The 24,226-nt window shown below is 34.1% G+C and overlaps 1 protein-coding gene across 1 annotated transcript; it reads right to left on the minus strand.

Annotated features, from left to right (window-relative positions):
• Positions 7,148 to 8,581, minus strand: LOC109823519 (protein FAR1-RELATED SEQUENCE 5-like). The gene is made up of 2 exons (XM_020389800.1): positions 7,572 to 8,581; positions 7,148 to 7,490 (listed from the first exon to the last, which is right to left on the minus strand). The coding sequence occupies exons 1-2, from the start codon at positions 8,579 to 8,581 to the stop codon at positions 7,148 to 7,150; spliced, it is 1,353 nt and encodes a 450-aa protein (XP_020245389.1).

Raw genomic sequence — 24,226 nt, forward strand, 5'->3', positions numbered from 1 at the left:
TAACGAAGATACGAACTGATCGGGAGCTACGCTTCGCTTACGAAAGACGAAGCGCCCCTCGTGTTTCATATACTCCACATGTGATTCAACCATGGGAGCTTGTAGATCTCCTTGTCGGCTTTCCTTCACACTTTGAATCGCGTAATTCCGAGTTCGGACGACGAAGATACGGCGGAAACAGACGGGATGTACAAAACAATGCCCCGGGCCTTAGCGGAGACACCCGAGGTGTCTCGGCCAAGGCCGAGACACTGAGGGTGTCTGTAGGCCCAGAAAGGCCGTTTTGAGCTGTTTTGAGCCGTTTCCAACTGTTAACTACCTGGATTTGTTTCAACTAATCTAATATTATCCAAGAACGTGATAAAGTGGTTATAATTAAGGATAAGATTGAATCAGTCTTTCTTATCCAAAAACGGAGGTTTCGAAGCCTATAAATACAATTCTAGGGCCTTCATTTGTAGGGATCTAGAATTCTCGAGCTTTGGCGAAGCCCTGCTGAATCAGAGACTGAGGAGCACGAATTTTAAAGATGAGGAGGAGATCGGATCAAGTTCTTCGACATAAGGAAGAGGAGTTCGTCAGATCCATAGCCTGGTTCCTTTCCTTGAGATCGTATCTAGAGAAGAGTGGTTATCTCGCTGTTGCCAAGATAATTGCTTCGGTTTCTTGATTCCTTCGCGAATCAACGAAACTCCGGATTGATCTGATCGGTTGGTAATCCACGGATACTAATGTCCCCAATACAGACAATGATCCCACACAAGCAGCGATAAATAAATATCTGTTGCGTTTATTTAAGAAGAGTTGTAATTTTCTTTATTTTATTATGTAAGGAGATCTTATAAAAAGATCAGACTTTTAAAACTTATTATAACGACTAAAACTGTAATAAGTTACACAATGAAAACATCAACTTTCCACCCAAACAAACATCACTGTATAAATTAAAGTAACTAAATATAATTTTACTAATAAGTTGGGGCAGTAAATTTACATAAGTAATATTAATTGATAGAAGACTAAATAAAAAATTTGATAAAAGACTATAATAAACTAATCTAGCATTAATTGATTATGTTTTACAAATATTAATCTCTGATGTTCATAATATTTACATAAAAAAAGAGTTATGTATGGAGAAACTATTAAAAAATTCAGATATATCCTTTAAAAGAGTCAAGTTGTTTTTATTTCAAATGGAAAAGTGAAGAAAACCAACCCAAAATTTGGAAATGCCTATGAATCAATTGAATTAACATTGACAAAAGGCATATCTACTAAGAAAGCACCGAATTAGTATCCTTTAAAGAACATATTGAACAACTTTGTCCCAATCAAAGAAGCATTTTCTATGAAAGATGCAAGAAAAAATTAGTTAGTATATATTTATAAATTCTCACACTTTATTCTTCAAATATTAAATGAATCATAAACTTATTATAAAGTTACATGCAAATAATCTTACAATAGAGAATAACTTGAAACCATTGATCAATTATGTTATGACTTACGAGATATAACGAGCGAGATAAGAAGAGGAAAATCACTATAATGGATAAAAGGTATACACATGATACTTTATTTACAATAGCGTAAGCAAAAAAATGTTGTCCATCGACTACGCCTTTCGGCCTAATCTTAGGCCCTGACTCACCCTCCGTGGACGAACCTTACGGAGGAACCCTTAGGTTTTCGGGGCATTGGATTCTCACCAATGTTTGCGTTACTCAAGCCGACATTCTCGCTTCCGCTTCGTCCACACCTGCTTGCGCGGGCGCTTTTTAAAATTAACCTTTTTATTTTTCCTACACAGTAGCATGACTCTGTGTGTAACTTTATTTGGGGATATGACTACCAACGAAGGATCAATTTTTAAAGACATGATAAAAGATAAGTATGTAATAGCACTATTAGATTTCAAGATCTTTAAATATGAAGGTAACATTTTACATTATAAAAATTCTTATTAAAGGCCACTAAATATAAACTTCACTTTATATTTGTTTCAAATTTGTAGGAGAGATATTCATGTCATCATAAATTGTGTCAACAACACACCCCCCCACACACAAAAGGTTATATCCACATGCATTGCACATGGTCAGATACCATGATTAAGTATTTTTAGTTTATTTCCTTACTAAAATTTGTTTATCAGTTCCACTTTGATAGTTTTTGCTCACCTATGTCTTTCTCTAAACTTTAGCATTGTGATTATTTATCATCGTTGATATTTATTTGAATGAACTACACCCAATTTAAATTATAATGTTGATAATTAAATTGACACAAAATAAATATAACTTGAAGTCAATTTAGATTTTAATGGTATTTGGACAGACATTAAACCAAGGTTTACCTAAGGAAGTATAGTGTTACAAAAATAAAAAATACTTGAAAAATAATGTTATAAAAGGAAAACAAATTAAAGCCAATAAAATAAGATGATTGATTAAAAGTGGGCTAAAATAGTATAAAGAGAATATGGAGTTTTTTTATAATCATCGATAGATTTCATTAAAAATCATAAACTAAAGATTAATGCTAATTCTAATACACTTCTGTGTGATAAAAACATCCACATAAGCATATAAAAGTTATTTTAAAAAAAGTTAATGAAAATCCATTCTAAAGATTTCTTATTTTACTCAAAAAATAATATACTATTCTATAAAATATTTAGAAAATAATGTCTTTATTCCTTCTATTTTTTATTGAGCCAAGATCAATCATTATCCATCTTTATCTTTTTCCTAGATAATTCTAGAGTAGTATATTTATCATCCATATCGATTGTGATATTAGGTTGGAGCTGAATTTCTTATGCTATTATCTTTTCCTTAGTTCATTCATCTTTTATCTTCTCGTCTAACTTCATAAAGAAGTTGAATATATTTTTAATGTTTAACACAAACTTTTAGAATTACCGACTTTGATTTTTTTTTATTTTACTAAAAACAAATGTTAATTTCATTATAATATATATATATATATATATATATATATATATATATATATATATAAGATAAGAGAGAGAGAGAAATAGGTATGCTTAGTACCAAGTACAAATTTTGTGGGCTTGGTAGTAAGGTGTTTCATTCTCATTCCACTCAGTCAAATGGTGGTCATATCACTATGTACTCCCCAACCCATATGAATGTGGTCCCCCATTTGAATGAGTGGAGGAGAATATGAACCTCAACCAAGCACAAATTTTGTGCTGTGACCAAGCATACCCATTTCCTCTTATATGTATGTATGTATGTATGTATGTATGTATTATGTATGTATTGTATGTATATATGTATATATTATATATATATATATATACTATATATATATATATATATACATATATATATATATATATACAGAAGATTTCCCATGCGCACTGATGCGTACGCATCAGCTCCGTTCTCGTCAAAAGCAAGGTGTTTTCTGAAAAAACACCCGACAAAAGCAATCACGAATCTCGAGCTCGTGTTTGTTAAAGCAGGGGTTTTTTGAAAAATTAGCGATGACGAAATCAAAAAGCACACAGCGCATTGAATCAGTTCTCGAGCTCGTGACCCCTCTCCGACTTCCCCCATTTCTCCCAAAATCACAGCTTCAGCCAGCGAATTGAATCAGCCGACTTCCCCCATTTCTCCTCCTCCGTCAAGTTCCCCAACTCCGCCCACCACGAAAGCAGCATCGCCGCCGACAAAAACCGATCTTCCTTCGAGCTCGAGCGCTCTCTCGAAATCCTCATTTCTCCTCCTCCATCAAGCCACCTCCTTCCCCCAACTCAGGTAAGGATCACGACCATCCATCCCAGCTCGTTACAGGTTTTGATTAGGGTTTTTTTTTTTGATTTTTTTTTGATTTCAGGCGTTTCATCGTCCTCTCCCCAACTCCGGCTCCAAGTCACCGCGGACGAGCTCGTGGTCGAAGGTACAGAGCTCTGTCGGTCTTTTTTTTTAGGAATCAATCTATAATCCTGGAAAATTTGTTAGATCTGGTTATTTTCTCATCATAGATCTGAATCATCGCATGATTTTGCTTAGATCTGTTGGAATTAACGTACTAAGAGGGTTATTTGCATTAATAAGTAAGGGCCAATTAGGAGTTTCATGTATCTACAATAAGAGCCCATACTCTTCTGAAATCATACTATAATTTTCTTCTAGTTATTCTGGTTATTCTTTGAGATATTTTGATTAAGAGATTACTAAGTACAATTAGGGATTTAAGTACAAAAGCAATTCCACACAAATCGCTGGTTTCTTCTAGTCCCATAATTTTGATACAGGCCTCTAGTGTCAATTAGGGATTAAGAGACTACTAAGTACAATTAGATATTTTGATACATGCCTCTAGTGTCAAAGCACTCAAATCTCTGTTTCTTCTAGTCACATAATTTTCTTTAAATTTTGTGTTTATGTCGATTTTTTCACAACAAACTGGTATTAAAGCTTCATATTATTAGCTAGGGTATCAAGTTGTTGACAACTGAGTTCAATAATAGAGAAGCTCGATAACCTTATAAGAATCTTGACAGTCGGCATGTCACAAAAATATCTTATGAGGCAGAGACAAACAATAACAACTGGGCTTGCACTGATATGGTAGGTTAATTCTGCAATGTACTGATAAAAGTAAGCGCAATCTTGTTCTAAATATCAAACAATCCCAACAATCCAAGTAGGAGTACAAAGGCCAAAGAGCTTGCACTAATACGTATCTTAGTGAGACCATATGCTCATCTACTCTCGTTGAAGCTCTATTTGACGCAGGTTATCCATGGCAAGAAAGCGTTTCTATATTGTGAAGAGAGGTCGACAATGTGGCATTTTTGATAATTGGGAGGAATGTAAATTCGCTGTTGATAAATTTCCAAATGCCTCCTACAAAGGGTTTGCAACGTACGAAGAGGCTTTGAGTGAATGGGAGAAGCACACCATCGATCGTGATTCAGCATCCAGCTCAAGGCCTGTCCAGACACCACTTCAATTTCAACAACAAATATTTCCGGATATGCATAATAAAGATAAGGACAAGGAAAAACCAGACACCACTTCAATTTCAACAACAAATATTTCCGGATATGCATAATAAAGATAAGGACAAGGAAAATTTTAGGGAAATTGTTATTTCCCCGATCTATATTTTTGCATTAGGTTCAATGTTTATAATATTTGTGTTTGTAGGATGTATCGTTGCAGTATTTGTTAGCTTTTCCATTGTAAAAGGTATGTGATGGGATTTGTAAGTTATGTGATGTAATATTTATGCATCTTATATTTTGGACTTGTCATTTTTCAGAACATATTTTTTAGAACATATATTTTCAGAACATGTCATCTTTTAAGAATATTTTTGTAATAGGTATGTGATGGGTCTGTTTTCAAAATTTGTTCGAATATCCTATCTTGCTAAGATGTGACATAATAGTTGATATTTATTTTAACTTTACCTAGTATAGGAGAGTCTCTGCTTGTGTTCATCAAGGACTTGTGAATAACATATGATGTAATAAACGAAGAGTCTCCTGAACCTGGTATAGGAGAGTCTCTTGTTCCGCATATGATGTGGGGTTTAATTTGTTTGCAGATAACCAATGTGGTAAAGATGCATGTCATCATTTGTTTGCAGATAACCATTGAAGAAGGGTCTTTATAGGGAAAACAGCAAGCCTTTTAGAATTGCTATATGCAATGTGGGGTTTAATTTGTTGGCATATGCAGAATGCAGGAGTTAGTTGGCTTACATACATTATTAGGTGGGAGATGTATTGGAACTTGTATATACTCAGTACCCAGAGAATTATTTGGCTGGTAGATTGACAGAACTCCAATACCTCGATGCATAATTATTATAGTATGTAGGTAAGAGAGCATAATTAGCCTAGCAAATGCACGAAAACATGATGGCTTGAAGAAGCATATCACCAGGAAATCTTCACACTTCCAACAAATAGAAAGGGGGGAAACATACATAAACATACAGATGAACAAGTTAAACATACATAAACATGATGGCTTTAGCCGCAGCCGTAGCCAGCTTCATTTGCTCTTCAAAACTCTCAGGAATAGGGTGACCAACAGCAACATTGACTCTTCCTTTACAACATGCAAAAGATAACTTGTCCTTTACGACATACAAAACACAACTTCATTAAATAAGGCAAAATACACAACTTCAACTTGGTTCCCATATCAACTTCATTGCACTCCCCACATACAAGATAGCTAAGCAAAAGCAAGATTTTGTCAACATAATATCACTGTATGACATGTTCCTGAGAATGATCACATCAAATTTCCGAATAACCAGAACTGCACAAAGATTTTGTCAACTTCAAATCCGAATTTCTGTGTCCTCCATATTCCTAAGAATGATCACATCAAAGTCAATACATTAGTTATGCTGTTATATCTTGACTAATTTCATTGTTAGCAAGAATATCTTAGCCATGAAGAAAGGGAAAAAGGATACACAATATGCACAAGTGCATTTTGTGTGTTAGTCATAGTAAGTCTATAACTAATTCCTAATTTCTCGGTGAAGCTCTTTGCAACCGTGCGGCCTCGATTTGCTCATTAATGATACACACTCCATCGGTAAACATCTTCCTCGTTTCTTCACATACAAGGGACTTGTCAACTAATTCCAAAGATGATTGGATAAATTAACTCCGTGTTAAAAGATAAGAATTGTCAGGGTTTATCTGCATACCTTTATCATCAACCACTATCCCCGATTTTGCAGACTTAGTCCACCTCTTTAAGATGTATTTATCGGGCAATATTTCAGCATCAAATTTCATCAAGTAGGAGATAATGTGAGTACATACGATTCCGGCGCTTTCAAACTTTTTACAACTACAAGAAACCAAATCCAAGTCCTTGTCGTAAACGATTTCGCGGACTTTGCTTGTTGCGAGATTCTTTCTTTGAATTTGATACACACGGCGATTGTCGGTTTCCCTAACAAACTGCAACTTGTAGTTAAAGCTGTCACACACGTCAGCCTCAAACTTGAAATACACCTCATTAGTGTAAATATCAACCATTTGCTCCAAAAAGTCATGATTTATTCTAAGTTTAGGTTTCTCAATCAAGCCTTTGTGATCGGCCATCAACTCCTCGTGACGTTGGCGCACTAGTCACCTGCCAAACTGTATCATAAAATCCACCAATGAATTATTCTTCGAAACAAATTTCTTGAAAAATGCATGTCCACTTTCTGCTCGTTGGCTACTTGACATGTCTGCTGAGAAAATGTGATTAACATATGCAGAAATCCATCTTGACCGAAGTTCATATTGGTCTTGCAACCACTTGTTTCCTTCTAACCCACTTTTCTTAATCAGACTTTCCCATTGTAAATCAAATTCTTCAGGAGTCTCTGATTTCCAAATGCAAGCCGAGAACTCACTTTTATAAATACTATACTTCACTGCATCAATTTTCTCAGAAAACTTCATTAATATATGCCAACTACAATACCTGTCAAAAAGAATTAAATAAAGTGTTAAAAGAAAGACTATGCATATAAATATTTTTAATAATATACACAAACTATAATACCTATGAAAAGCATTTGGAAGAACAAGAGGGAATGCCTTAGTCATCGCTGGGTCTTGATCGGTAATAATCATCTTCGAGGCACCACCAGGCATACTTTCCAAAAATTGATTAAATAACCACACAAAATCATCAACGCTCTCATGATTCAAAAATCCACAAGCAAAAACAATTGTTTGACCATGATTATTAACCCCTATTATTGGTGCAAATATAAGGCCATAACGATTAGTGTTGTAAGTAGTATCAAAGATTACAACATCACCGAAAAATTTGTAAGCCCGCCTTGATCTTGCATCGGACCAAAAACAATGAGTAATCTTTTGTTCCTCATCGGCCTCAATTTGAAAAGTAAATGCGGGATTCTTTCCTTGTTCTAATTTTAAATATTCATAAAATATTTCACCATCATGCCCCTTCAAATCAGCCCGTATATCTCTTTCATGATTATACAAATCTCTTTGAGTGCACCCAATATTTTCTATACCTCCTGATTGTACTCTAAGAAAACTGAATTGTTGATGCTGAGGTATATTCACCATGGATAACTGTTTAGTTAGAGACCTTGTTGCGGCTGAAACGTTACGATGGGATCTCAAAAGATGAACCTTTGATGGTGTTGATAGTGGGTGACTGTGCTCCTCATTAAAAATAGTAACAATGTATTTTCCGAAGTTTGATTTCAAAACAGCAATTTTGGCAGTACAATCCTCAGCTAAGCTTCCCCGACGTCTTTTTTTTCCAACATCCGTGATTTTTAAAGATTTTCCTTGTTTAAAACAAACATACTCCTTCCTTCTTATTTCACAACTTCCCGGCTCTTTCTGAGTAGTCCAAGACCTTACACTAAACCCAGCTGCTTTAGCATAAGCATTATAGAATGTCAAAACATCATCTATTGTGTCAAATTCTTGCCCTTTTTTTGGCCTCAACTCATCTGAAACTTGAGGAGCATATATCAAATCATCGTCGTCCAAGTTTACTTCATTAGCTTCAGTGCCCAAGTTATCCATTCTGTAATTAACCATGTTAAAAATATATGCAGATTAAGATGCAGCAAGTATTGCATACTAACAGGTTTAATTTTGATGTGGGTGATTAAGACATTAATCTCTCAACTGTAGAACAATAATGAAGAAAAAAATAATCCAAATTACTTTCAGAACATTTTTATGAATAATTCATTGGTGGATTTTATGTAATAATGTAATTTGACAAGTGGACACTAGCTTTATAGGAAAGCCCTATTTTCTATTATTATAAGTGGTAATTAAACGGGTGTGAAGAATCAAGCATAGGCTTAAGGTGCACCATATTATATAGGACTAGCAAGGTTTTTTTTGTATCTCAACAAATTGAAACTGTACTTCATGATGCTTTGGATCAAGGCAGGTGAGAGACAAAATAACAAATATGTCCAAAAGCTAGGGTTAATTGTGGATAGACCGTCTGTATTATCGCCAAATTGTGATAGAACTCATGTAGTTCTATTGTTGCCGATAGACTCCAGAGTAAATTTTTTGAGTCTTTCGTGCTCAGGTGGTTTATTTGTACAAAAACTCTCTTCTCTAAGTATAAAAGAGAACAAATTTACTCACTGCTAATAATATCAAGAGTCAAAAAGCACAGAGATCAAAAGCATCTGTACCAAGAGAACAAATTTTCCAGGATTATAGATTGATTCCTAAAAAAAGACCGACAGAGCTCTGTACCCTCGACCACGAGCTCGCCCGCGGTGACTTGGAGCCGGAGTTGGGGAGAGGACGCTGAAACGCCTGAAATCAAAAAAAAAAAAAACAAAAAAAACCCTAATCAAAACCTATAACGAGCTGGGAATGGATGGCCGTGATCCTTACCTGAGTTGGGGGAAGGAGGTGGCTTGATGGAGGAGGAGAAATGAGTCAGGGGTGTTAACGGAGCGGATACGGCTCGGATATGGCACTTATCATATCCATATCCGCTTACCCATCTCCATCTCGGATACGGATACGGATATACGTCGGTAAGAAAAATTCATATCCATATCCGCCAAAATCGGATACGGTTACGGATATAGATGCGGATATATAAACGGATATGCATGCGGATACAAAAAGGATATGAGAAAACTAAATAGTATTTAGAAAAATATATTCATGTGATACAAAAAGAGTTCGTTAATATGTTCATTATGATTGAAAAGCTAAGATTAGACATCTTGATCATCAAAATTAACCACAAATCCATAATCTAATAATCGAAACTATAGTAAGAGTATGACCAATATGTATTCGGATATTTTCGGATACGATACAGATATTTCATTACAAAACCATATTCGTAACCATATCCTATTGGTTATAGATTTGAGTAAACATATATGTATCCTAACGAATACGGTTACAGATATTTTCTCGGAAGGAGGTGGCTTGATGGAGGAGGAGAAATGGGGATCTCGAGAGAGCGCTCGAGCTCGAAGGAAGATCGGTTTTTGTCGGCGGCAATGCTGCTTTCGTGGTGGGCGGAGTTGGGGAACTTGACGGAGGAGGAGAAATGGGGGAAGTCGGCTGATTCAATTCGCTGGCTGAAGCTGTGATTTTGGGAGAAATGGGGGAAGTCGGAGAGGGGTCACGAGCTCGAGAACTGATTCAATGCGCTGTGTGCTTTTTGATTTCGTCATCGCTAATTTTTCAAAAAACCCCTGCTTTAACAAACACGAGCTCGAGATTCGTGATTGCTTTTGTCGGGTGTTTTTTTTCAGAAAACACCTTGCTTTTGACGAGAACGGAGCTGAAGCGTACGCATCAGTGCGCATGGGAAATCTTCTGTATATATATATATATATATGTATATATATATATATATATAGCCTTTTATAGACTTTCTAAGGAACTATGAAGAGATTCCTTTTTTGACTTTACTGTGCAGAGATTTAAAGGCTTCTTTGACAAGGCTTGGACTTTTCTGTGCAGAGATTCTTTACTTGACAAGACAAGGCAAGGGTGTCCCACCTTCTTCAATTTTGTCAGAACCTAGTAGCGTAGCCTTTTTGACTAAAATTGCTTCATCCTTAAGCATCCAAAGAGGAATCCAAAGCTGCAAACTGTGCGTAGGTAGTTATTTTATTTACAAGCTGCTTTTTTTAGCTGTGGAAGAAAATTATAAAAGTTAGATATTTTAAACTTTTGGGAAAGGCAATGTGTGATCGACTTAGTGTTTAAGCCGTTGATATTAATCAGTAGTTACCATAAGTTAATGGTATATGAATTTTACCATATGTTAATGGCGAATTTTACCATATCATAGATCATCCCATCTATGTGTTATCTCCTCGACCAAATCGCTGTCAATTGATGCGTTATTCGAAGAGACGGCTTCCTCTTGATATTGTTCTTCTCGATATTGTTTTGCACCCATAAAGACATCATAAGCTTCTTTAGTTTCTGGCCCAATGGGTGGATTGGTCATCCATTTATCGATGACTGCCTTTGTAGCTCTGTGATGTGAGGTTTCCCCCATGCAAATGTCAGTGCAGATGATTCTGAGCCCATCAGTCATAAAGTAGGAATAATCATCGAATAAAGTTTCAAGTTTTTGGTAGAAACGGATGGTACTTTGAAAACGATCGAGGCCTGTATCATAGCGTTCCTCTTTAAACCATGAACTCCAAGGGAGGATGTCATAGAATGTAGAGATTTCCCAAATCTGTAAGCTAGGAAAATAGTCAGGTCCGCTTCGTTCATGTAAGGTAGCTGTAATGTTGAATTGAAGATGTGCCAATGTTATTGGAGATAAAAAGATGGCTGTCTTGATCATGGCTGGCAGACCCCTAAGCCTTAATGGATTGTAGAAGAATGGAGGTTCTCTTGCGATTTGTAATTCGTAGACAAGTCCAGCATCAAGATGCGGGATGTAGACAGGAAGATGATTAATATTTATCGTGAACCTGGGAGAACCATTTGTGATAAAAATTGTTTGTTCCTTGTGTTCTTTTAACAGGGAGACAATATTGTCATCTTCAACTTTTGCCTTAATAATATCTTGAATGTCTTGAGGCAAATTGTTTAGTTTGGACCATAACTGCTCTCTGTTAAGCCGTTCCGTACAAATATCTTGCCGAATGTATTCTGGTATTCCGAGGATTTGAAACATCTCATGAGATGTTAGTGTAATTTTATTGGAATAGGGATAGAGATAATTAATCTCATACGAAAGATCTATGAATCTTTCTTTCAGCTGGTTGTTCTGTTTAAGAAATTTCTCATCCTTTTCTTTTAAAAGGTTGACTAGATGAGTCATATGAACTCTGATTTGTCGTTTTTCTTGATCGCAAATGCTGTTCCACAGATTATTAACAAGCATATAATCAGGATATTTTAATCCTGGATCATAAAAGTATTTGGTCCTTTTTGAAGGAGATGCTGGATCTAAGCAATGAGATTTTCCTTTAGCCTGTAATATTAAAGCTTGATGAGTCATCTTTTTCCTGCAAAATGTTCGAAAATGTATATTTGAAATTAATATTTCATTAAAATAGCGGAAGAATAACTCTAATTGTTTCCAATGTTCTTCAAAATTTTTTGAAAAGAGAATTATCACAGTAGGTAACAAGATGATAAATTCTCTACATTCATGAAGATATTGTTCTAAAAATTTTAAATATTTTTGTTGAAAGTGAGTAAAGCCTGGCGGCCGTCTCCTCCAAGTATAGAAAGAGAAAGGTAGGATGAGAACAGTTTTCCATCGATTTTTTTCTAAGATCTGCATTTGCCAAAAACCCATTTTGATATAAAACTTTGAGAATATTCTACCATGTATAATATTTTCAATTTGATATTCTGGTACTTGATAATTAACCCAGACCAAATTATTTGAGCTCTTGTAATCAATAATTTGACTAGCAACTCCATGTTCAGAGTCAGGGTCCGAACAGCATGTGTCATAATCAACTTTTATTAAATTGTCTTTGATAAGTATTTCAATTTCTTCTCTGCAGGCGGCCAGAAGATCATCATTCATACGTACTGGTATGTCAAAATATCTATTATCATAAGGAATACGAGAAAATTCTTTAATATATGAAAGACGAATATACCCCTTGTTGTTAAGAATCTTTGTGTTAAAAGAGTTTGGGCAATCTTTGTCTTCAGTATTAGAAAGAACATTTATGAATTTCTCTTTAAATTGTAATGCAGAAAATAGGTCGTTAACTAACATATCTTCTGGTTCCTTATTAAACCAAAAAGAGATATTAATTAGGGTCTCTAGCCTGTGTATGTATTCCATGAGAGTCTATAATAAAAGGCTTAAGATTATTGATAAAAGGAGTTCCTAGAATAATACCTTGCTTGAGGTCTTTGAAAAGAACAAAAGAGGTTTTAATATTTTGACCATCATTGCAAATGTAAACATTAGTGAGTTTATATCGGGCTTTGAGAGATTGTCCATTTGCAGCACTAACAAGATGAGATGTTTTCTCATAAAATCTCAGAGGAATAAGATCTTCTCTAATGCAATTTACATATGCTCCAGTGTCAATAAGAGCTGTGTGTTGGACAGAGTATTCGTCCATAATGTTAAGTGTGATATTACATCTCCATTTTTTCTCGACATATTTTTCTATAGAATTTATAAATTCATTATCATCAGAATTTTTTCTCGACATATTTTTCTATAGAATTTATAAATTCATTATCATCAGAATCTTCCTCATGTTCAAAATTTTTTATATTTTTGAAACTATCAGATGCTTCTATGATTTTATTTTCTAGGTAAGTTTCTAAGATTTTTATTTTTTGTTTTAATTGAAAAAGTTCTATTTTTAAATTTCCTTGTTCCTTCTGAAGTTCTTCAAGATTTACTTTATTCTCAAGTTTTTTCTCATTTTGAATTCTGTTTATGATTTCAGAGAAAGTATAATATTCATTTTCTTTCTTTTCTTCAAGAGCTTTTGTTAGATTTTTTCCCTTATTTTTGGTCATTTCAAGATACTTAGTTAATTGAGTTCTTTTCTCTTGCGGATCAGTAATAGCATCTATGGTGTCAAGAATAAATTGTTTGTGTTCGCTCAAAGTGTTTATCTGGGAAGTTTCCGAAGAGCTTTCAGAAAAGTTGAAACAAGTGCAAAGAGAAGTTTCCGAAGAGCTTTCAGAAAAGTTGAAACAAGTGCAAAGATTATTACATAAATCTTCGTGATCTGAGGAATCATCATAGTTGAAACAAGTGCAAAGATTATTACATAAATCTTCGTGATCTGAGGAATCATCATCACTAATCCTCAAATTAAACTGATCAATTTCTTCCGTAGTGAATTCTTTGGAGTCTATTAAAAGTTCATTGACCTTGGTTTTTAGATCTTTTTGTGGACATTTATTGGCATAGTGTCCTTTCTTTTTGCATTTATAACAAGTGGGATTTTTAGTATTATTTGTTCTAGTCTTTCTTTTAGGAGGTGTTTTTTCTTCTTTCCAATTATTTCTTGGTTTCTGTCGTTTTTTATAATTTCTTATTCTTGGATTTTCCATTTGAAACCCAAATTGGTAACAAAAATCTCCTAATTCCCTTTTTCCTAACAGGTTTTTATTTCTTAATTGATTATTAATTTTAACATCATTACAAAGTTTTAGGCCAACGGTATTAACCCTTTGAATTAGTTCTCCAAACGGAATTTGATCATAAGGTATACTTCCATTACTTTGCTCTTTAATGGAATCTCTTATTCTTTCAGCAAATAATTGAGGAAGACCGGAAATAAATTTTTCTTTCCAAATGGGGTTATTACAATCATGTAATTGGTAGACCTTAGAAAGGAAGACATCTTTGTACCATCTAAAGTCTGTAAGGGTCTTGCACCTAAAGTTCATGAGTTGTTTTCTAACTTTATTTTGAAGGCTATTAGCTAAGCCAATGAAGTGATGGTAAATGGAAAGGAGTAAGGTGTAAACAGCATCACTAATAAAATTACCATTCACATCGCGAATCAGTTCTCCTAATTGGTTTTGTTTATAATTATTTAGAATGTTATTTTTATCTGTTGGGGTAAGATAGTGATCCCACCATCCCTGCAATTGACCGGAAAAGGAAGAACATATTCTGCTAGCAATGTCCTTTTCAGAATTGCCATGCTGTCTACAAGCATTAGCATAAATAAGCATTTCTTGTAAGAGATGTATAATCTGGTATTCAGTAAAACCATCAAGATTCCACTCAACAAGAGAATTCCCATCAAAATTTGCCTTATGATTATTAGATATTTCTTCAAATTGCATATCAGCAGGAGTGGGTCTTCTATAGTAATTTTTGGAGCTAGAGGGTTGCTTTCTAATGGTTTGTATGGTTTCATTATAATCAGTCGAATATTCAATTGTATTATTTAAGCGAGTCTCATATTCAGACAAAACATTGATAGTAGGAGATCTATTTAAAGATAGGTCTTTTAGTCTCTTAGTTAATTCTTCAGTAAGATTACTCATTTTTTCACTTAGTTTAAAAGGTTTATTATTTCCTAATTTGATATTCTCAGTGAAAGCCTAAGGGGCAAAAGGTGGCATAGATATCTGGTTGATGATAGGCTTTTTCATGTCAAGAAGCATATTTTCAATCCTATCAGTTTGTTTACCTATTGTTTGAAGATTAATGTTAGTAAAATTATTTTGTTCAATAACCAGAGAGATATGTTCTTGTCTAGCTGTGTTGGAACTTGGCTCGAGAGTTTTTATAGGAGTAGCTTTGACTTCTTCTTTTCCTTTACTGAATTTTATTGGTTCAAGAGGAGGATGTAAGGATTCGATTTCTTTATCTTTTTCTGTCTTCCATGTATTCGAGATCTTTTTTAACATGTAGACTTGGTTTTCAGTAGGTAAATGTTTAAGAGAATTCTTTTGATCTTCAATGTAAACAAACTCATACCATAGGAAAAAAGGTATATTTTTTCTAATGGTTCGCATACAATCATAATATAAGGCTCGAATAGATGATCTAAAGTCCTTTTCATAAGTTTTAAAAAACCATTCTCTTTTATGTTGGTTTTTAGGAGAATTGAATTCGGTTCTTAGATATTCTTTATCAATCTCAAAAGGGGGTGTATTATCAAAGTTTTCAATAACATTAATGCTTAGTCCTGATGAATCTGAGTCATCATAGATGGCAGTTGGCTCCATGTTATATTTAATTCCTATTGGTTTTTTGTTTTTAAGGAAATATTTTCCATGGGTCGAACAAGAGGAAACTGAGGCACGTTTTTCTTCATTAGCTTCAAGAGTAATTTTTCTGAATGAAGAAAAGTTAACCTCGACATCACCATTAGGATGTTCAACAATTTTTTGAAGATTAGAATTTTCAGGGGGTAAGGGCTCAATGACTTGTCTTAATTTCCAGACTGAAGGAAGTTGAATTTCATTCCATTTTAAAGTTCGTGGTACAACTAGATTATTTTTAGCATGGGTAAGAAATAACGTAGTTGCTCCTTTTTCAGGATTAACCTTAGCTAAAGGTGTGAGGGTATTCATGGCTTTATAACAGATCCTATAGGTTAAAGCAATATTCTCGGAATTTATATCCATATTAAATCCAGAGGTTTGAAGATTTAAAGTTAACACTTTGAGGATACCTGGGTCTGATAAAGAGACTGAAAATTTTGGAAAGGCATTGAAGAATATAGGACCATTGCTCAGACTTGATTCAATGAGACCAATTAAAGAGTCTGTAAAAACAGAGAACCTTCCGTCTCGTAAGCAAACAAGAACAGAGGTGTTAATACCATTTCTGGTAAGGGGTCTGATAGATACTTGAACAAGGCCAAGATGAAGAAATTTAAGAGTGGGATCTTCAGTGATTCTTCGAATGTCGTTATCAGTAAGTAATTGTAATTTCTCTGTGTGAGAAGTTACTGTTTTTGTTTTTTCAATGGTTTTAACATGATATGATGTTTTTAATTTGAAACATTCCTTACAATAAATATCATTAGTACTTACTTTAGGCATTTTCCAATTTTGAATAGTTTGGTCAATATTTTCGTAATCTAAAGATTCTGAGTTTTTAACTGACATAGTTCTGACAAAGGTACTCTTTTTGTCAGGAGAGAGATAGCTTAGAAACTTAGGCATCTAAAGAAAGACTTTAAAACCCAACCTGTCAACAGCAAGGGATGAACACGGACAGAAAGGCCCTAGACGCAAACAAAGCTTAACGGGCAAAACCGTGTGAACTGCGACGACTAGTTAAGGATAAAAAGACTTTAAGCAGATAGCAAAAGATCAAGCTAAAAATTAAGCATAAGAAGAACTCTAAAAAAGTTCGCAATGTCCCCACCAGTCAACAACACCGGATGAACACAGAACAAAGCTGTGTAAGTTGCGACGAAGGCAAGTAAAAAGAGAATAGAGAAAGAGGACTAGAAAATGCTAGAGATTCTAGATCATACTAGAAAAATATAGAGAATTAAAATTCAATTCAAAGAAAGCAGTAAAACCAGAGTAATGCTTATGATTAAAGCGATAAGGCTAAATAATAAAATGCTTAGAATTAAAGCTAAGAAATAAAAGCAATCAAGCATACAGAATTTGTAGTTGTTTTTTACTACAAATTTCTACAATTGTTTTATTGTAGAACAAGCACAAGAATCAAAAAGTGAGTTGTTTCTCACGGGGATATACACCGGCTAACGGGGTCTACTGGTTCACCACCGCAGGCCGACTCCTCCACCGGCTAACTTGGCTCTGATACCAACCGTGACCAGGACTTGTTTAGCCTTGATACGATAGAGCTAGCTAGTGGGGATTATTGTGTAGACAAAGGAGAGGATATATCTATTGTTTATAGCTATATCTTCTTCTTCGTTCACATGTATATCAAAAGAAAAATTCTTTAAGGACCCAAAATATGGGACCAATAAAGGAGACAAGTGAGGTGTCCCCCTCCTATTAGATAATGAATTGGCCATCATTAATGATGGCCAACTCATTATCCAATAGGAGGGGGACACCTCACTTGTCCCTTTTATTGGTCCCATATTTTGGGTCCCTGTAGCAAAGCTCATATCAAAATTAAAGAAGAAAATATAGAAATGAATAGTAAAAATGAACAGTAAAAGCGTGAACAGTAATGAACAGTAACAGAGGCGGAAATGAACAGTAACGGAAGCAAACTAGATATCTTTACATAAGAGATTTACAAACTGGAAAGAAATCAAACTTAAAAACTTACAAACCGAAAGCTGGGAGATCCTGCTGGAGCTAGTAGTAGAGCACACAAAAAACTCAAAAGAAAGATTAAAAGCAAACTTCACTCAAACTCACACTAAAACTTAAAACTAAAAAGAGGAAACTGGAGGGATTTCACTCGAGAGAATAAGACTTCAACTCTCCAAAACGCCTCCCCTGAACTCTTCAACTTCTTCTCCTTTTATAGACTTTTTCTAAGGAACTATGCAGAGATTCCTTTTTTGACTTTACTGTTCAAGGCTTCCTTGACAAGGCTTGGACTTTTCTGTGCAGAGATTCTTTTCTTGACTTTAACAAGGCTTGGGTGTCCCACCGTCATCAATTTTGTCAGAACCTAGTAGCTTAGCCTTTTTGACCAAAATTGCTTCAACTTTAAGCATCCAAAGAGGAATCCAAAGTTGCAAACAATGCGTAGGCAGTTATTTTATCTGCTTTATTCAGCTGTGAGAGAAATTTATAAAAGTTAGATATTTTAAACTTTTGGAAAGGACAATGTGTGATCGACTTAGTGTTTAAGCCGTTGATATTAATCAGTAGTTACCATAAGTTAATGATATATGAATTTTACCTTATGTTAATGGCGAATTTTACCATAAATTAATGGTATATCATAGATCAATACCGTAACAATCATCGCCATTGTTGTCAAAACCATCTTCACTATCCATGGAGTATCTTCAAGCGCGGGTTCATCTTTTACTTTAACAGGCTCTGATGCCTCAGCAGGTTCTGAAGTAGAGGACGTGGTATCCATTGGTGCTAGTATCATTAGCATTTCATCATAAGTTAATGACTTTAGTTTTTCTTCACTCGCATTTGGATATTGTAGCGCAAATTTGTCATAAAGACTTTCTTGTATAGCCTTCATATCAGATCTTCTAGGATTTGATTTTATCCCATATTCTGGACTATAGTCTGGGAGCAAAGAGTTTTTTTCTTTCATTGAGATAGTTTGCAATATTCCATTTATCATACCATTTTACAGAAATACTTCTCGCAAAATAAGATGGTGTACCGTTAACACAATCCCAATCCCATTGCATAATCCAGGGCAGACCAAATTCCAAAGATATTTGGAGCATATCTAGTGGAGATATATTTTTTCCTTGTTTTTTAAGGATTTCTTTTGGCATAATTTCTTTGATGGCTCCAAATTTAGCCCAGAAGGTTTCAATAAACCAATTTGGTAGACACATTTGATTCATAAATCGTATCCACCATGAATGCTTTCCCAGATAATTTTGAATGTACAGAACATGTTCCCAAGCAGCTTGATAGTCCCAGTAATTGTATTGTTGGGGACCAATTAGAGTTTTTTCTTTAAACTTTCTCGGAACATTGGGATTTCCATATGAGTTCCATTCATTTAATGGAATAATACGATATATTCTTAGCCGAGAGTAACTATATTCTTTACCTCGGTATCTATGATGAGCGAATGCACTTTCTGTTTCTTTAAGAATTTTCTCATAGTAGAGGGTAGTTTTACCAAACATGGACGGAATATAGTAATATTCCTTGGGAAGGAATTTTGCTGCCATTTCAATCGGTAAAAGCGTCTGATCAGACGTTTCGAGGATGACAAGTTTATCCAATGTTTTCTGATAAAATTGAGAATATGTTCCCTTATTGTCTTGTGTTAAGGGAGTAGAAGAAGATCTCTCTTTTTCATGTGAGAGGACCCTTTGGTAATGATATTTTGACAGTGCCATATCCCTGGAGAGGAAATCAGGTAAATTATTATTATCACCCTTAATAAACTCTATATTAAAATCAAACACAGTAAGGATAGCTTGCCATCTAGCAAATATTTGTTTAGATGCTAAGTTTTGAACATCTTTATTGATAACATATTTGGCAGACATGCAGTCAATTCTGAGTAAGAATTTTTGGTTTAATAAATCGCTTTAAAATTTATTGATAGAAAGAACAATAGCAAGCATTTCCTTTTTTATTGTTGAATAATTTTTTCGAGTGTCATTCCAAGCACCAGAAGTAAAGGCTACTAGAACATCTTTATTGTTAACTCTTTGCTTAAGAACCCCCCCGTAGCCAAAATCAGATGCATCTGTTTCAACTATTTTAAAAGCTGTAGGATCTGGAAGAGATAAACAAGGCAAAGTTTTTACTTTAGTCTTTATCCTTTTGACCGCTTCAGAATGTCTTTCTGTCCATTCCGTACAATCCTTTTTTAATCTATCACTAAGAATTTTCCTATCATAGGCAAGGTCTTTATAGAAATCAGAAACATAATTAAGACATCCTAGAAATCTTTGTAATTGCTTAGTGTCTTTTATCTCATCAGGAAATTTATCAGCAAAGGCAATGACTCTTTGGATAGGAGAAATAGTACCTTTGTTAATAGAATATCCTAAAAATTGTATTTTGGTTTGGAAGAGTTTTATTTTTCTAGCGGAGACAACTAAACCATTATCTTTAATGATTTTAAAGAAGATATGTAGATGTTTCCAATGTTGGTCGATATCTTTAGAAAAAACAAAAACATCATCAATGTAAACAATGGTGAAAGAGGTGTAGGGATTAAAAATTTCGTTCATTATTTTCTGGAATTCAGAGGGAGCATTTTTTAAGCCAAAAGGCATAACATTCCACTCATAATGACCGAAAGGGACAGTAAAAGCTGTTTTATAGCGATCCTCTTCAGCAATTTGTACTTGCCAAAATCCTGATTTCATGTCAAACTTTGAAAATAATCTTGTTCCTTGTAACCTCTTCATTAGATCTTGTTTATTTGGTATAGGATATCGAATCCATTGTAAGACTTTGTTAAGAGGTTTATAGTTTTTCTTGGAAAAGTTTTATCCTTTCAGTAAATTTTTCTTCATTAATTTGTTTTTCAATCTTTTCTAATTTAATCTCATCAGAAATGTCTTGAAGGAATTTTTCTTTATAAGATAAAGATGAGACTAAATGATTAAGATAAGCTTCTTCATGGGCATTGTTAAATTTGATAGTATATTTGAACCCATTACTATGAAAATGAAGGTCATTGTCATCAACGGAAAAGGGTTTGAGAAGATTAATGAAAGGAGTGCCAAGGATAATACTTTGTTGTAAGTCTTTGACCAAGATAAAGGATGTTTTCAAGCATAAACCTTGATTGCAAACATGAACATCAGAAAGTTTATATTCAATACTAAGACTATGTCCACATGCAGAAGAAAGGTTGTGGGTTGTTTTTTCAAAGTATTGAGAGGGAACAATACCTTCTCTAATACAATTTAGGTCTGCTCCAGTGTCAATTAAAGCAGTATCTCTGACAGTGAAGCTGGACTGAATTTTGAGAATAATATCACATTTCCATTTTTTATTTATATACTTTTCTACAGAATCAATATTATTAGGGCATTTTGTATTATTTGCTTGAGATTTTAAGGTTAAAAATTCTTGTTTAAGATTTTTAAGCTGAATTTTGACATCTTTTTGTTCCTTTTTGAGGTCTTGAATAGATGCCTTTTTAGATGGAAAGGTTAGAGTAGAAGAGGTACTCTTATTCTTTTTTATCATCTCAAGGTACTTCTTTAACTGTATCCCTTTTTCTTGAGGATTAGTAATGGCATTAATGGTCTCAAGAACAAAATGTTCCTGTTCATCTAGGGTATTTAATTCAGAAGAACTATAAGATGTTATAGATGAATCTTCAGAACTATTTTTATTTTTAGAAGTGCAAAGATTGTTGCACTCAACATCAGAGGAAGAGTTATCATCAATAAGATTTAAAGAATTAATAAGTTTTTCAATTTCTTCTTCAGTAAATTCATCGGAGTTTAATATTAACTCGTTAATCTTCTTTTTCATATCCTTTCGAAAACATTTATTAGCATAATGTCCTTTTTGTTTACATTTATAACATGTAGGAGTCTTTGTAGTATTATTTTTCCTAAAATTTCTTTTAGGAGGTTTTCTTGGTATTCTTTCAGTTTTATTAGTATTTTGTGTTTTTTGATAATTGGATTTTGTTTTACGATAGTTCTTAGGACTGTTTTTTATCCTAGGATTGTCCATTTGAAAACCAAATTGGTAACAAAAATCTCCCAATTCTCTTTTACCTAAAAGGTTTTGATTTTTTAATTGATTCTTAATTTTAATATCGTTGCAAAGTTTTAAACCAATAGTGTTGACCTTTTGGATTAATTCTCCGAAGGGGATTTGATCATAGAGAATGGTGCCATTACATTGTTCTTTAAGGGAAGTTCTAACCTTTTCGGCAAATAAAGGTGGAAGGCCAGAAATAAACTTTTCTTTCCAAATGGGATTATTACAGTCATGTAGTTGGTAAATTTTTGACAAAAACACATCTTTGTACCATTTAAAGTCTGTAAGGGTTTTACACCTAAAGTTTATGAGTTGTTCCCTGACTTTTTCTTGAAGGCTATCGACAAGGCCTATAAAGTGATGATATATAGCAAGGAGCAGGGTATAGACAACATCATTAATCCCATGTCCTGTCTTATCAAGGATAGGTTCACCATATTGGGATTTTTTATAACTATTTAAAATATTATGTTTTTGTGAATCAGTAAGATATCGATCCCACCATCCTTGTAATTGACCGGAAAAGGATGAACATATGCCACTAGCAATGTCTTTTTCAGGATTACCTTATTGTCTACATGCATTGGCATATATAAGCATTTCTTGTAACAGATGTATTATTTGATATTCAGTATAACCATCAAGGTTCCATTCAACTAGGGAGTTACCATCGAAGCTTATCTTTTGGCTATCAAAATCTTCAAATTGCATATCGGCAGGAGTGGGTCTCCTATAGTAATTCTTTGTATTATTGGAAGAATACGGATGTTTTGTTATACTCTGAATTGTTAGGGGTTTGTCAAAATCATGATCAGAGTTGGTTATATCATCAAATTGTGATTCAAGATCAGATAGGACATTGATAGCAAGAGATTTCCCTTTTTCTATATCTTTTAATCTCTTGGTTGATTCTTCATTAAAATCCTGGATTTGATCATTAAAAGGTTTATTATTGGTAAAAATCTGTGATGGAAAAGTTGGCGTAACTATTGAACGAGGAAGAGGTTTCTTTATGTCAAGAATCATATTTTCAATTCTATCCGTTTGTTTACCTATTGTCTGAAGGTGAATATTGGCGAACTTATTTTGTTCGGCAACAAGGGTAATATCTCTTTGCAAGGGAACCCAACCAAAAGGTTCTAAAGATGTGATAGGGACAGCTTTAATATCTTCGTTTCCTACCTTTATTGGTTCAAAGGGTGGATGTAAAGATTCTATCTCTTTATTCTCATCTATTTTCCATGTATTAGATATTGTTTTTAAAACAAACGCGTTATTTTCAATAGGAAGATGTTTAAGAGAGTTTTTTAGATCTTCTAAATATATGGCTTCAAACCATAAGAAAAAAGGTATATTTTGTTTGTTAGTTCGCATGAAATCATAATACAAGGTTCTAATGGATGACCTAAAGTTTTTGTCATATGTTTGAAAAAACCATTCCTTTTTTTCTTTGTTTTTTAAAGAATTAAAATCTTTCCTTAGGAAATCTTTATCGATTTCAAAAGATGATTTATTAGTGAAATCTTCAATAACATTTATATTTTTAGACTTGAGATATGAATTTTTAACCGTCATGGTTTTGACACAAGGATAGCTTAGAAGCTTAGGCATCTTAAAAAGACTTTAAAACCCAATCTGTCAACAGCAAGGGATGAACACGGACAGAAAGGCCCTAGACGTAAACAAAGCTTAACGGATGGTACTCTGAAAACGATCAAGACCTGTATCATAGCGTTCCTCATTAAACCATGAGCTCCAAGGAATGATTTCATAGTATGTAGAGATTTCCCAAATTTGTAGGCTCGGAAAATAGTCAGGTCCGCTTCGTTCATGTAAGGTAGCTGTAATGCTAAATTGAAGATGTGCCAGAGTTATTGGAGACAAAAAGATGGATGTCTTGATTATGGCTGGCAGACCCCTAAGTCTTAATGGATTGTAGAAGAATGGAGGTTCCCTTGCGATTTGTAATTCGTAGACAAGTCCAACATCAAGATGCGGGATGTAGACAGGAAGATGATTAATATTTATCGTGAATCTGGGAGAACCATTTGTGATAAAAATTGTTTGTTCCTTGTGCTCTTTTAAAAGGGAGACAATATTGTCATCTTCAACTTTTGCCTTAATAACATCTTGAATGTCTTGAGGCAAAATGTTTAGTTTGGACCATAACTGTTCTCTGTTAAGCCGTTCCATGCAGATATCTTGCCGGATGTATTCTGGTATTCCAAGGATTTGAAACATCTCATGAGATGTTAGTGTGATTTTATTGGAATAGGGATAGAGATAATTAATCTCATACGAAAGATCTATGAATTATTTATATATATATATGTTCTGTTTAAGAAATTTCTCATCCTTTTCTTTTAAAAGGTTGACTAGATGAGTCATATGAACTCTGATTTG

This window comes from Asparagus officinalis, chromosome 9 (assembly GCF_001876935.1).
Source record: "Asparagus officinalis chromosome 9, Aspof.V1, whole genome shotgun sequence".
Classification (NCBI taxonomy): Eukaryota; Viridiplantae; Streptophyta; class Magnoliopsida; order Asparagales; family Asparagaceae; genus Asparagus; species Asparagus officinalis.